Source organism: Lepisma saccharinum, chromosome 8, assembly GCF_977018435.1.
Source record: "Lepisma saccharinum chromosome 8, izLepSacc3.1, whole genome shotgun sequence".
Lineage (NCBI taxonomy): Eukaryota > Metazoa > Arthropoda > Insecta > Zygentoma > Lepismatidae > Lepisma > Lepisma saccharinum.
Window position 1 is genome coordinate 36,862,130 of NC_139236.1, and position 16,796 is coordinate 36,878,925.

General features: G+C 37.6%; 1 protein-coding gene across 1 annotated transcript; it reads right to left on the reverse strand.

Moving 5' to 3' along the window:
- Positions 1 to 424: 424 nt before the first annotated feature.
- On the reverse strand, positions 425 to 16,501 carry LOC145991732 (uncharacterized). The gene is made up of 2 exons (XM_083127786.1): positions 16,498 to 16,501; positions 425 to 813 (listed from the first exon to the last, which is right to left on the reverse strand). Exons 1-2 carry the CDS (start codon positions 16,499 to 16,501, stop codon positions 425 to 427), a joined length of 393 nt encoding a protein of 130 aa, XP_082983912.1.
- Positions 16,502 to 16,796: the final 295 nt, after the last annotated feature.

Consider the following 16,796-nt stretch of genomic DNA (forward strand, 5'->3'; position numbering starts at 1 on the left):
ACTCAACTCTCGCTACACAAACTTTTGAAAATCTTTGGTGGATCATAAGTAGTAGACCATACTTTGAGGCGCCGTAACTTCTAGCAGAGTCGGCATGAAAAGAAAACAGGTGGCTTATTTTGTAACATAAACACTCTTTAATATCGGTTTTCCATTGTGTGATCAACTTGCATGCCATCAGCGTCAATACAGGCCTGTAATCTCAAAGACACATTTTTCACATTCTTTTGTACACAGTTCATGAGGAACAGCAGTAAATTCCTCAGTAATCACATCCTTTAGATCCTGCAGGGTGTTGATGTTGCGGGAATAAATTTTATCCTTTAAAAACCCCAACAGGAAAAAGTCTGGTGGGGTGAGTCCAGGAGAGCGGGCATTCACGACGTCCGATCCAACGTCCCGGGAATGCCTGGTCCAACCAATTTCATACAATTGTGGCATAATGAGGGAGAGCTCCATCCTGCTGCCACCACAACTGATCAGAGTGGTGTCTCTGTTGGAGTAAAGGGTAAACAGTGTCCCTAATGAGCTTCAGGTAATTCTCACCATTGACGCAATCTTCAAAGAAGAAAGGGCCAATGACACCTTGGTACGTAACACCTTCCCAGACCATGACGCCGGGTCTTTTATCATCGTACTCGATTACCACATTTGGGTTCGAATCACGCCAGTAAACACAATTATGTCTGTTTACACTACCGGACAGGTGAAATTTGGCTTCATCAGTCCACACCACACTCTGTTCCAACTGTGGGTCCTCTTCCAACTTGGTGAGCCACTCTTCAGCAAACTGCAGGCGACGATCAGGATCATCTTTAGAACATTGCAATATGACACTTCTGCTACATGTTACAAGTTAAACCTGTCAGAAAATGCACTTCCGCTAGAAGTTATGGCGATTCAAAGTGTGGTCTACTACTTATGGGCCACCTGGTATATTTGGTTTGATGAGAAAGGAGGGAAAACAAAATATTTACAAACTCTAGAAAAAACAAAGTAAATCTCTCTACTACAACTAGTATTTTAGGTGGAGAAACAAATCGCAGGAATGTTTATTGATAGCAGATGATACAAAGAAGAAGTGTTGCAAGAGAAGATTGATTATGTGCGTCGGGAAAAAGCCGAGACAAGATGGAATAGCCAAATCTGTATCATTTCCGATAATCCATATTCAGTTTTTATATTAGGGAAGAACTATGCCTCCTTGTCATGATTGTTTCATTTCAATCAGGTTGGTTTCAATCTATATTTTTTAAAAAAAACAATCAATGATTTTAATAATTTCCGATTATAAACTTAAATTTATAGATTCATGTACAAAAACAATATGTTAAGGTCAGAATGATTTTTTCTGAAACTACGTAATCATTCATTGATGTTTATTATGCTCTTAAATTTTTAATTTAAATTTTAAAAATCCGCGTGAAATTAAAAATTATATTCAAAATGTTTTTTTAAGTAAAAATCATGATATTTATCTACCCCGCTGTTTCGACAGGTTGAACATATCTCGTGGATGTGGATGTCCTCACATTATGCCTGCAGATTGTTTCTCCTGGAAGACGTAATGCATACAAAGGGCATTCGGTACGAGCAATCCTGGCTTTATCTCAGTATGGAATCTCAATTGGAATTTCAACACCGTGAGGACAATAGGCGAGCTACTGGAAACTAATATAGCGATGATGAGCCTCCGTACGTTAATCACGATTGGCAGATCTTGACGATCAAAAGGGTATTCACAGCACAAAGTTTAATGGAGGGGCAGATATAATATTTTCAGTCGAAACGCTTGAAGTTCTCAAAATATCTTGAATCAAAGAAGAGTACGTTGTACTTATCCTATTTGACCCTATCTTTTCTTAGCAGACAGATATAAGACTGATTGGCTGCTCTGTATCTTTCCGGGTAGTAATATTTAATGGAAAATGCACTTCTAAACCTTCTGAATATGTTTACAAGTTGATATTCATTTACTTTACAAGATTTTTTTCTCCTTGGAATTTTTGCTTGGAGAAATTTCCTTTCCGTCTTAATTTGTATACTCCGTTGCTTGGTCTGTAAATTTGCTAGGTGCTATAGTTACGTAATCTAGGAGATCACAGTATTGTTTATTTCATGCACATTTTTCCCAGATGACTGCATGCAGATAGGTCCTCAACGCTAGAAAATTTTCTCTTGTACATCCTCCTGTATATCATACTTAACAAATTATGGCGTTTGCCTTCAGACATAAGAATGAAAACAAAATTAAGTTTCTCAACTGAATTTAACTGTGAGTTGAGTAAGTCTTAAATAAAGAGAATAGAAACAAATATAATATTTTGAAACTCCTTTACGTATTTTTAAGGATTATGAATTTGCTGCTTTAAGAATTATTTTCAACATTATGTTTTTTAAGAAGGGGCTGTAGAGCTGAATGTTAAGGTTTTAAGATGTGTTGTGCATTTTTCAGTAATTGAAACTAGGAGCTAGCCTACGTGGGTACGTGAGCAGCATAACACGCTAAGAAGGTCAGGCATTGATCACCACTTCATCAGTTCATAATTCATCCTCATCGTCGCGATGAACCCGTAGGTAGAAAACCGACGTAAAATAGAAGTAGATATTAAACTAGGATGCAAGAAGCAGGTAAGGAGAATATATCCTTTAAACACACACACACACACACAGAAATATTCTGTCATTTATGTTGACATTGTGCATCATTATGCTAGTCGCACATATTTCTGGCAACAATAGGACGTTTCTTCAGGAGTGGTCCTCCATGACTGTTTACAAACTCTCATTGTTAAGACGAACAAAGAACTAACTCTTCTTATCGAAGTATAGTCCTCCATTTTGCTCTTTACACTTTGAAGGGCACATTTTATTCACTGCAGATGGCACTCTCTCCGCCTTTGTTGTTCATGAACGGAGTCGTGAAACAACATTATATACACGGAAGAAAACTTGTTATACTAATTTTGTGATTTCCTCCAAAGCTTAAAAGCTTTTGACAACGAAAACCGAATCATGATTATACGTAGAGGCAAGAAGCTTGTAAATTTGTCGTTGGAAAATGTTCAAGTTGAATAATTCAAAAAGAAGAGGAGAGGAGAATGGAGTTAAAGGTTAGCGTCTGTGTCATGAAACGTGCTACAATAGGTTAGCAAAGAAGAGAAACGTCCAATTTGCTAGATCTTGAGAAGAGCGCCATGCAAAGTTAAAGGAATCTTAAGAAAGCCAATTTGTAGACTATCGTGGACCTAGAGAAACTTTCCTGGCAGGCTGGACATAAAAGAAATCTAAACATTCAGAATGTTTGTGGAATAACAGATATCTGGAAAGTTATCTGTGTGTGTGCGAATGAATGACGCTCCCGTATACCTTCCCCCATTTTTCATCAGATCGGTGTGAATAGAGGTATGCTCTTTGATATTTAGATTCTGCCACACAAGGAAGCAGAGAAGTATTATTACCAGGTATCAGGATGAGATGTCTCTGTCTTAAGAAGAACTTTGCGGAATATATTTTTTTAAGACTGACTAGCACATAGTATTTTGTCTGCTAAACACAGTTCTCTTTTAAGTTAAGGATTCAGTTAAATTGTGAATAACTTTGGTCTCCTTCTCTCTCTCATTGCCTTTCCCGTTTCTCTTTACTTCTTCTTTTAATTTTATTTTCTATTTTCGTTCCATCCGCCTGCATGTCATAAACTTTAGTTTGCCTCCCCGATGACGTAGCGTTAACGTCATCGTCTTCAAATCGATACCCAGTGGAGGCACATAGTGGTTCGGATCCCACTTTAATCTGTAGGTTCAGTCCCGATTAGCCTTCTGTGCATGAAGGGGACTTGAAACTGAAATCATAAACTTTAGAATTACTACCAGTTATTTATACATGCTTTTTCCTTCGTTTCATATAAAACGTATCACAGAGAACCGTACTCTGACATTCCTAAATATCAAACGGTGCTGTATGATGCGCAAAACCAACCACATTCTTGACAACAATGCAACTAGGTCATGGTGCTGCACAACATTTATTACACAAAATGTCAAAGAGATAAGCTCGGAGATATTATACTGTGATACATATTTCTCAGTTTTTACAACAGCTGATTTAGCAACGTTTCATTACTAGCAGTCTTTATCATGCTTTGAAATGTTCACATTCCACGTTTTGAAGAGTATTTTGGTTTCTCTGATCGGATATTTGAATTTGTGTTTGAAATTTTGTTGAATTGTTTCATCATTGTATAATATACTTATTGTTTTATAACGATCATTATGTTTTTCTTTGTTTCGTATTTATTCATTACATCTGTGACAAGGGTTGGTTGTAAGAACGGCTCATGAGGCTGAAACATTCTCATTTAAATAAAGAGCCATTCTATTTGATTAAATATCGTTATTTAAGTTTTAAAAAGACTGGATAAAAGATATTGTAACGATGTTTCCGTTTATAACACGTCCCCGAAAACTGGTTTCAGCCATTTAGTTGGTGAGTTTCATCGACCTACCGCTTAAGAGGATTGGACAAATTTCAGTGACGTACGAGTAATCTTACCATAAGGTTCAGATATTATTAAAATTATTAAATCAAGAAGACTTAGATGGGCAGACAATGTAACACGAATGGGAGAGGAAAGAAGAGTTTACAGTATTCGTGTTGGCAAACCTGAAGGTAAGAAACATGTAGGAAGGCCAAGACGAAGATGGGGGATAATGTTGAGATAAACCTAAAGGAAATCGGTAAGGATGGAAAAGATTGCATTGATCTTGCCCAGGATTGGGACACATGGAAGGCTTGTGTTGCTGTAGCCATAAACCTTCCGGTTTAAGAATGCTAGTGAGTTTGTTAGTAATGTTACCAGAAAGGAACATCACAAATTGTAGCGTTCTCTGAAAATATGTGGCTCAGACTGATATTCTTACACCAACCCATTAAATTATTGCCAATTTGGAATAACTGTACACGCCATACAAAAATTCAATTAAAGTTGCCCTACTCTGAAGCTCGTCCGAAGAAACGAATTGCAGTGATAGGTTATGGAGAACATGGAGAAGTGAGTGCTGATGGTAAAAAAATAGTTCAAATTTTCACCACCAGGTGCAAATGTGACGCTGAAGTAACAACAACCAGTGAGTTGAGGTTATGTCGGTACAGCAGCGTTTAATATGCAGCATGTCATGTAAATCATTAGTAAATGTTCAACAATAACGTTTACAAATAAAACAAAAGCCGTACTTCCCAGTTATATTCTTAATGGAAGTGTACCTACACGCGTAGATGTAATAAATGATTTAGGATTAATATTGGATAAGAATTTAAACTATAAACAGCATTATTCTTATATTTGCTCGGATTCATATAAACGTCTTGGATTTATAATTAAGTCAATTAAAGATTTTAAGAATACGCAGGTTTTAATGAACTTATATAATTCAATCGTTTGTTCAAGGCTTGAATACTTAATTAAAATTTGGGATCCATTTTATCAAGTACATTCAGATAATATTGAATGAATTCAGCTTAAATTGTTACGATATTTGTATTTTGAAAAGTGTAATCGTTCATCAGTATTAAATATATTATTTCTTATAATTTTTTACTTGTAGATTTGAGATGCCACCTTTGAAATCTAGAAGATTAATAACTCAATATTTTACACTTTATAAGATTATGAATTACTTAATAGATACGCCTGAAGTGTTGCAATATTTTAAACTTAGTGTCAAGCCAATACATTTTAGGTGTCTGCTTCCTTTTTTATTGATAAATCGAAAAATAATACACATAAATCTTCAGTTGTTATCAGACTATGCACAAATTATAACAAGCTTGTTCAAAATGGGAATTGAAGTAGACTTCGCGCTTCCTTTTATAGTTCAATAATAAAAAGAAATATATTGTCATTGCCTAACATTTAAATGGGATTGTATTAAAAATATTCAGTGTTTAGTGAAGCTGTGTTTGTATTATATTATTTTTATCGATATTATGTATTTAAAGTCATTCTTCATTTACTCTCATATGGATTTGATATTTGTACAATTTGTGTAATTAATCTTAGTGTTCATCGACTATTGTGCGATGTATTATTATATGTTCATATTTGAAAGTATTTAGCGATACTCTGCTGTGATTGTACTATATTGTGTTTGTATCTTGTTCTGTAACTTTGTATAACATACCTACTGCCTTTTCTATTCTCTATTTTCTGTATCTTTTTCTTTGTATTTTGTAATTTTGTAATTCTGTAGTTCTGTATTTTTTTTAAATGAATATTTATTCTTTATTATAAATGTTTTTAATATGATCCTTTATCATTGGAACAATATGTTCTGTTAAGGACCTTTCCGAAATAAATAAATAAAAAAATGTCAACGTGAATTACCCTTTGAAAGCGTAAGACAATGGTCGTTTCCCGTGATGTTGTTCACTGTGCATCAGATTTCAGCGCCACATTTCGACCTGGTGGTGAAAACTAGAACTATTTCTTTTGTCGTCAGCATTCACTTTCCCATGGTCTTTATAAACTCTATTCCAAGTTTCAGCACAATCCGTTGCTTCGAACAGGCTCCAGAGTAGGGCAACGTTAATTGTTGCCACCTGGTAAGAAGAGGTTGAAAGTTGAGAGAAGGACTACATTGGAGGTACCAGGATGAATAGAAGGGCACGTGGGCTTGAGCAAAAGATCAAACAATTAATCATTATTTGATATGGTGGACTTGAATTGTTAATATTGTGTGCACGACCCTGTGGCCGAGTGGTTAGCACATCGCGCTGCGACGCCAAGGGTCCCGGGTTCGAATCCTGGTCGGGCTTGGTTGTTTGTGAATGTCCATTCATCAATTTCATCATTTCATCACTCATCCCCATCTTCGCAAATTAGCCAAGAGGCACAAAACGCGAAGTAAAATAAACTAAATCAATCAATCAATCAATATTGTGTATATTCCAATGCAATGTATCAACAATTTTTTATTAAAATATTGGTCAGATTAGATACATATTTATCCAGTTGGAAACACTGAGGAAGAGGGAGAAAAGAGAGAGAAGCAGCTCTGGGTGTGAAGCTGCAGTGTGACCTTGAGCTTTTGATTATGGCATTGCAGTGAGTATATGGACAACTCACTGGCAGCACTGCGAGGGAAGAAGCAGCCCTGGGTGTGAAGCTGCAGTGCGACTTTGAGCTCTTGATTATGGCATTTCAGTGAGTATATGGACAACTCACTGGCAACACTGCAAGAGAACAAGCAGCCGTGAGTGTGAAGCTGCAGTGTGATCTTGAGCTCTTGATTATGGCATTCCAGTGAGTATATTGACAACTCACTGGCAGCACTGCGAGGGAAGAAGCAGCCCTGGGTGTGAAGCTGCAGTGTGACCTTGAGCTTTTGATTATGGCATTACAGTGAGTATATTGACAACTAACTGGCAGCACTGCGAGGGAAGAACCAGCCCAGGTTGAGGAGCCTATGTTTGGCCTTGAGTCCTTGATTTTAGCGTAACGGACACAAGTGAGGTACAAAATAGTCTTAAATAACCGCAATGATATAAATGTGAAACGGAGATGGTGGGTAGAAAGCGATAAAGAAATTGAAGCAAGGGACACGCATGGAATGGATGTAGTCGAAATTACAGTGTTGTACTCGGCATATGGTCCTAAATAACCAGCCATCAATGAGACACATTGTTGACAGCAAGTACCCAACAACACGCTCTGTTAGGCGGTTAAACGAACCCGTAACTACAATTAAACCCTGAACGTATGACGCGCGGTTAATTTTTCTTTAAATCGGTGCCGAAACATTGATATCAATCACCCACATGCAATATCCCTCGGGTGCCGTAGCAGATATGAGCAATATCCTCGTAACATCAGCATACCCGAAAAATCAGTAGGTAGTTGCACACCGACCAGGAAAATCAACTGCATATTTTCCCCTCCCTTATGGCTTTACCAAAGTGCCGGTACCCACAATATCCTCTTTACATGTGTGTGTGTATGAGTGTGTGTCAATTCCGGTGCCCTCATTCCGATTGTCGTTACCACATGGGGCAAACACGTCAAAACGTCAGGGTCACGTGACCTCATGTTCCGGAACGAACCAATGATTCGTGCGCAACGGTTCTTTTTTTTGGGGGGAGTGATTGTTTATGCGTACCAAAGGATTGCAGAGTGAATCGTTGATAATTGCCCTAGCTATTTTTATTCCCCTCTCCCCTTCAAATTCGGCAAAGCGCGAACAACGATGCAGGTACGCGCCAATGCAAAACGGGATTACGTCAACGGTTTTGAAAGATGGAGCAGATAATCGCTTTTAATAACATGCAATTTTCACTCGGTCCACCCTACTCCCACTCTGCGTACGTGTTTTTATCTTTCGTTATTAATTATGAAAATATGTAACAAATGTCATTGTCTTGGTGAGAAAATATAACAAAAAAAATGTTGATGAGAGAACGACTAATAGTGTCATCTTAACTGAGGACTGACCCGGTTTCAAATCACAGTGATACCACCACACATTTTCACTGCGCAAGCCCCACCTATAGGTTGCCTAGCTATAGCTTGAGTGGACGAATCCAAATCAGAAGGGGGAGCAGGTAGGAAGATGCACGAAAACACGCCCGGGTTTCAGATCAGTATTCACCTGTATATCTTCATTTTTTTCTGCAGTTCTGGGTAACCAAAGCCTATTCTGCGGCTACAAAAATTGATCTGTCCGTCGGCGATATGGTTTTCTTAATTTATTTTTTAATTTTTTCTGTTATTTAAAAACATTTCTAGCAATCGGTTATCTGGCATCCTCAAAACATGTTGAATTCAATTCAATTTAATTTATATATTTTTAATTTTTTTCCACCATTGCTTCGAAGATCCATTTATTTCTTATTTCCTTACTTCTAATTTTGTCTCGTAAGATTGCTCTACTCAAACACAGCAAAAAACTCAGTTATAAACAATTTATTCCAGTTTTATCATGCTAACTAAGAGTTCAACATTCGCTACGATATTGAAGAGACGGTATCTAATTTGAATTTCAATCCTCGACTGTTTTCCAGTACAATTTTTCAAAATTTCATTTAATCTATTATGTTTTATTAAATTTTTCTCAACTTCTTTTTGGTGTTTGAACTGTGAAATATACCTGTATGCGTTCGGTTGTTAAATATTATCGATCTCGATTTTGTGTATGTGTCGTATTTAACGAGTGCATTGCTTGTACGTAACAAGCAATCTAGTTTGAAGCGGAACCTGCTTCCCTGACTCCGTTCTACTTGCGACTGTTACCCCTATATTGACATTGGACTCATTCAGTTAGCGCATGCGCAGTTGCCTCGATGTTCACGACTAACGTTTAACCTGCTTCTTCGCTTGCAACAGTCGAGTGGACTGTACAGTGGTGGAAGGAAGTTCTGCCCCATAAGACTTTAATGGCAGTAAATAGTACCGGAAAGGTAGGCAACACACATTGCACCTTTAGGTGATCGGGCGATTTTGTCTGTCTCAAGATCAACTCGTCTCTCATGCAATAGCCAATAGACACAGGAAATGATGGAAAGTCACGTTATTTGTCAGGTGGAATGTTGTTCGTCAGAAAATCGCAGAACCGACAAGATTCGCCTAAAAACGTTGAACGAAACGCTAAATCAATTACTGCCTTAATTACAAAGACTACTATACTATATGTGCCGCGGTAGCTCGGTCGTTAGGGCGTTTGATTACCATGCGAGAGATCTGAGTTTGATCCCCGACTTGGGAGGATTGTAATTTTGTACACCTGTTCAAGTGGCTCCGGCACCCACCCAGCGTTGTATAAAGTGGGTACGTGTAGGAAACTCGAAGGGGTGGGGGGTTAAAGGCAGCCAGGGGCGTGGTGCGGATCACATTATCCCAACCTTCGGCCGTAACAAGAAAGTGTTGGACCCTAACTCCGCACCCCCTACACGCCTTCATGGCTTGGTGCAAAGCACAAGGTAGCACTTTGCTTTTTAATTTATTATACGTCCCGATTTTGTCGGAACAGAACTTTCTAATCTCTAAGTGGACTTTCTTCCAAGTTACGTAGGGATGTGAATAGGCTCCAGTTTTTCTTGACACAATTCATCCATGTTATATTTTGTTATAAAAACCACGGCGCCGATATCCTGTGTGTCTGTGGGGGGAGGGGTATATTTCAAACATGAGAGGTGATATATTTCCCACTACTCCATTCTCCGATTCTTCGTATCAGAAATGAATCTCAATTCCACACACTGGAAATGTAGCACTTTCTTAATCTTAGCATGCAAATATCTAGTACCAAAGTAATGTGTGCATAGTGGTTCGGATACCACTTTAAACTGTAGGTGCATTCCCGATTAGTCTTACTGTGCATAAAGTAGACTTAAGACAACAAATCAACCAACCAACACAATACCGTTATTGTCCACATTATCGAAACCAGAAGCTTCGTCGCGAATAACATAAGCAGGAAGACAATGTGAAATTACCGAACAGAAACAGAACCTAAAATCTAGAACGGCTAGATTGGATTAAATCGACGATACAGCACGCGTTCTGAAATGAAGAAGAATATGAAAGTTGAAAGACCTCGATACACACCCACTTTTCCTCCCCTCAATGGTAAGATATCCTTCTTGCAGAGAAGCCTTTACGTAGGCCTTCAAGGCCACGACGAGAAAGTGTTCTACATGCAATGACGGAACCAAAACATACGTCTAGTTTGATATGAAAGCTGTGTTCCTCCTTATTTCGTACGTCATTGATAACAGGAACACGGGCTTCGTCTGCTAACCCTAGTTTCGTAGAACAGATGCCTGTTTGCCACCCTTTGGTTCAGTGACCTTTCTCTCGTAGTTAGCAAGAGTGAATGACTCACCAGATACCTGTTGCCTGTGAACTTCTACAAGAATAGATATTTCGTTAGCGTCTGTAAGTATTGTTTCATCTGCAGTTATATCAGTTAACGTTCGAATAGTTTCCTAATGGTTACGATATTTATAAATTAGTTCTCGAGAGTGAGCTTTCTATCTATTTGCACAGGGGGGAAGGGTTTATACAACCTGAATGTATTATTTTTTTCCTGAAATAAGAAGAAATTCCAAGACGGAAAAAGAGTCGTATAAGGGTAGTTAACAAAAAAGAAAGAAGAAAACAAAAGTGTAAATGTTGAAATAAATTATTGTATAGATCGAGTGAATAACATTTTGCCACGGTGCCTCTTCGATGGCGTAATGATAACGTCGTCACCTTATAATCTAGGGATCCCGGGTTCGATACACGGTGGAGGCACGTAATGGTTCGTATCCTATTTTAAACTAAAGGTCCAGTCCAGATTAGCTTATCTGTGCACAAAACTAAAAAAGACATTGTCACAGTGTAAGAAAAATGTTATGTTAAACCACATACAAAAGGGAATAATTTATTCCATGTTGGAGTTCACATCTATACCATCTAACCAACACAATTGTGGATCGCAACATATTTCTCAGATTCATTTTAATTATACGTGTATGAAAAAAATAATAGAAGTTGAGGACAGAGAAAGCCAAGCGAAACACGGATGCCTTCTCCAGAATTTCAAATCTCGTTACGTAAGGTTCTGGGTTGAAGTCCCGGGCAGGTATGACTTTCTTGTTCTTGCCCTTTTATATGCTATATTTCATCATAAATCGTCGTTATGGTTTACCTACAGGGGAAGAATAATGACAATAATTGCCAATACAAAGCCAATTACAAACAGAACAACAACTCAATTAGGGAGATCTTGAGAAAGAAACAAGATTGACAGTGTCTCCGTCTCTCGACTTCTCGAATTGAAAATTGCTCTCCCGTTCTCGGTCTCGACTAGTTACATATAGAAATCGAAAACGTATGTGAAGATACATATGTTTCATTTATCCCGGTTTTGTAGGAGATTTCGTGAGAGATGAAATAAGTACTCTTCGATCATGTTTATTTTTATTATTTTTGTTACGTAACATCACTTTTCTTCCTAGTCGCGGACGAGTGACCATTACATGAAATTAATGACGAAATACTCAAACACCCGTGACAAGGACGGTACTCAAACCCGGGAACTTTGGTGACGAGATCGAATGTCGACCACTTAATGAGCTTGCCCAACGAGTCTGCTTAATGTTGCTTGTGTCTGGTAATTCGAAATAACTGTCAATATCCCACATTCATTATCATTTGTTTCATAATTTATCTTATTGATGTGATTAACCCGAAATAGAAGAATTAGTTGAAAGGTAAAAATGCAAGATTGAACCTCTCTGATGTTACTTCGTGCCGAATAATATGACGTGATATTATGATATGAATATATTAATAATATAATATGCCTAGTCATTCCATTGATTGATCCCACACACAAAATATGGTATAATGTCCACTCCTAACCGCCTCCGTGGCGGAGTGGTTAGAACAGCGCACTAGGACAACATGATCCCCTGATTCGAATCTCGGCTTGGCCATGGGTGTTCTTAGTGAGTGTCCCTTAATCAATGTCATCATATCATCACTCATTTCTCATCTTCATCGTCGCTATTTGCCAAAAGTAAAAGAATAGCGACACTAAATAACAAACATACAATCAAATGGAACATCTTCACCGATTTCATTCTATACCGTACCAAATTCCCACTTTATTACTGCATCTTGCTTCATTTTACAGCATCTCAATTGTTTCCGATTCGAAAACAATTGGAATGTTCTTTTGTGCAGTTGATTGTGCATTGTTTCGTTGTTTGAATTATAAATTAACGTCGCATTAATTAGTTTTAGACCAACCGTGACAGTTCGATCCTCGGCCGGTTCAAATCCGGGAACTTTTCTAACGTTGGAAGCGGCCCCGGCGCCCACCCAGCGTCGAATAACATGGGAACCTGGGGGAAACCCTGGGGGTAAAGGCGGTCAGGGGCGTGATGCTGATCACATCACCCCCACTCACGACCGGATCAAGAAAGTGTGGGGCGTTACCCCCACACCCTCTATACGCCTTCATGGCGTAGTGCTAAGCACAGGGGAGCACTTTACCTTTTTTGTGACAGAGGGAATCGAGAGCACAAAGGAAGGGGAAAAGACAAGTTAGAGACCACGGCATTCCGTGAATACGACTGAAGTGACTGCAGAATATTATGGAAAAATTTGTTTCGCTTTTTCCTTTTATTTCTGTTTCATTTATTTTACTTCGCTTTTCTTCTAACAGTCGTGTTAATAGTGTCGGTGAGGAAGAATTATAATCTCGTGAAATGGACGATGGAACATAAAAATCTATGCCTCTCCCACGGTTCGAAACTGTGACCACAAAATATTGTCTTATTTTTAAAATTTACGCCAAATATGGTTTCACTCGTCTCTTTCTCAAATCGTTTCATAGCCTCTCCGATGGAGCAGTGGTAACGTCTTCGACATGTAATCAAAGGCTTCCGAATTCAATACCAGATAGAGGAACATTTGGTTAGGATCCCACTTTAATCTGTAGGTCCAGTGCATATACTGGACTTAAGCAATTAGCGTGTGGCATGTGGTCTGTGATGAGAACTATCATTCAGTGAACCTTCTTGACAATGACTCAATTATCACTCGAAATAATATTTTCTTACGAGAAGCTCTTGTTAAGAAACCAATTGCTGAATTTTTTCTTCTTGAGGCCACGTAGCACCCAGCTGTTGTTTGCTGCGGCTGCGGCATGAGTCATGTGGCTCATACTATCATTGCTCCTTCCCGAGAACTCAGATTCACCAAAAAAACTTAAGCGAATATTTTGTTATTTGGGTTGCATAAACAACAGGCTTTAAGACGTTACGAAATTCTAGGTCACGTGGCCCAGGTAATTCTTTTGACTGTACCCCGACCACTGATAATAGTCCCACAGGAAAAGTCAAATGTGATTGGACACTGGAACTTTACAGTACATCCGTAGACTAACAAGAAAAGCTTGGATTGATAACATCAAGATATCTTGACGGAGGAGGAATTTTCAGAAAGCAAGTTCTTCCCATATATGAACTTCTATATGACATTGAAACGACTGAGATATCTAAATATGTTTTCTTTTAGGTGGACTAATTCAATAGTTTCGAAAGTAAGTCGTATACTTAAGGGCGATTTGATGTTATATCACCATTTTAGAGCTTCTTAGGTAGATATTTTGACGCCCGTTTGAGGCCCTCCCGCCTTTTCCACCACCAATCGCCGCCATTTCATTTGCGTCCTTTGATATTTTCTTGTTATGCCATGGTTTGTGATGTTTACATCCTACAAATTTTGAAATTACGAAACAAGGAAAAACTCATTAAAAGTAATATTAGTTGTGTTTTAAGACTCGTAAATTAAAAATGATATAAGTTATATTCGAGTCCTCGGCCACCCCAAGCCCCATATATTGGGAACTGTTCAAAAAGGATCTCCCAATCTTCGGACTTAGCCATATATCTGGCTCATTTTTAAGTATTCGTAAAAGTCGGCATAAAGGAATCACAGAGAAAAACATTTTGAGGCAAGTTCAGAGTGTCATGAAGTAAGCATAATGTAAAATATATTTTCCTCAAATTATACGATGAAAACAACAGAGGATACACAAGAAAGCGGAAACGTATGGCACCCGCAGTGCTAAACAAGGGGGGAGTAATATATTTCCCCCCTTAAAAGGCTATTCATAATCAAGAGATCCATGGTTCGATATCCGCTGGAGGCATATAGTGGTTTGGATTGAACTTTAAACTGTAAGCCCAGCCCCGATTATCCTTACTGTGCATAAGGTTGACTTACAAATCAATCAATCAATCTTTGAAAGGCTATTCTGTTATACGTAATAAAATACACTTCAAGCTGCTAGCAGAAGCAGAAAATTATTAGTTAATTGCTTTTAATCCCCTCTGCTTCATGCATCTCTAGAATGTTAACTTTCTGAACAATAGGTAAATCAGCTCATTACCCGACGTTGCCCGGGTGTTTTATGGATTCTAACTATAGCGTAAAATGTACTCCCTCTGTCCCATAATTATTGTCCGGTACACCTTTTTTTGTTGTCCCATAATAATTGTCCGATATTCAAACTGTGACATTGGTGTATACAGAAGAAGAAAATGAAAAACGAGAATGAGTCGCACAACTTTATTACTCAAGGATCAGTACAAATTGGCCGATCAAGTATCCAAAAGCACATAAATAAAAAATTATCAATCCAGGATCAATACAAAGTGACCAAGAAGTTCTACAAAATAAAACATCAAGATCAGAGAGATTGTTGGTCCAGGGCCTGTCCATGGTGCCGGACGCTACATTCGCATATGTTTATGTTTCGTTTTTTTTTATATTATCAGTACCCATATTGAAAGTTGTCCTTATTGTAATATGGTTGAACAGAGGGTAAAATATGCAACATTTTGGAATATTAGAATTTAAAATTTGAGCAAATATACAACGTAAAACAGATCATTTTATTTTAGTGCCGGATGCTACACAGAGAATTTTGTTTTTTCTTACTTTTAAACTTTGAGCAGTTTTTCTGTGAATCTTTTTATGCAAGAAACATAATTGCTGTACAGAAATATGAACATAGTGGTATACAAGTTCTTCAACCTGTTCTTGTGCTTTAAAACATTTCTGTTTTTTATATATTGTCACTTATATGTCGGTGCCGGAATAACATAAAAGTACCGGACGCTACATTGTGCAATACCTTTATTAATTCAAACGTTACTAAATGTGTGTACACATATATGCATAGACTACAGTGTAAAATAAAAATATACAAGCTATACTTGAGAAATAGAAAAACAAATAATTAATTTTGGTTACATATTTTGCGTTAGATATACACTTAAACAGAAACCCGTGTTCTTGTGACATGTACATGTTAATTATTTTGGTGCCTCACTTTCTAATGTTTTAGGCTACTAAAAATTCAAACATTCAGGCAAGTCTTCAAAAAAATACTGTCCTCTAATTTCAGTGGGTATTTGAATGTTTGAATTATCATATGTTTAGAAACAATGTCACTGTCATATGTGCTAGGAAACACAAAGTAATAAAACAATAAAAATTGTGATCTGGGTTTAATTCCAATGTGCACTTTGAATCTCATTTTGATATTGTGCAGTATAGTTTTCAACAACTAAACCATGACCACTTTCTTTTTTAAAACGTTCAAATGCTTTGCTTTGTGTTCTCTTAATGAATACATGTCTCAGAAACTGTGGCATGTCATTTAGAAGTAGTGAAAGAAGTGTAATTTACCCAAAATTCCACAAATTGATACTTAGGCCTAAACCAATGATGTAATATAGCAATCTGAAATGAAAAACTGATCTACAAAGTCAATTCTGGCCCCAGAGTAATTTAGCCTATGTCATATTTATATGAAATCTCCCAAATTTTGAGTTTATTATGTTAGGTTACTTAAGAGAGTTTATTTTATTTTGTGTAGGCCAAGATTTGTTAAATTTTAAAGTATTCATTAGGCCTACTGTTATATTTCTAAACTAGCTTACCCATGTTCAAATAAAGAACTAGGCCTACATAAGTAATGCAAGTGAAACCTTTTATATTTTTCATGGAAATAATTTTCAAACAATGTAGGCCTACCTAAATTTAAAAAAAAAACAATTCAATAGGACTACTTGAAACAGAAACATTGCAAAGTAGGCCTCACAATTTACAAAAAAGGTGCAGAGGCTTATTAGTTGTATTTGTAGCAGGGTGCCGGATGCTACGGGTTACATTTGTAGCATCCGGCACCTTTGGAATGTAGCATCCAGCACTACCAGAACTACCACAAGAAATAATTAGC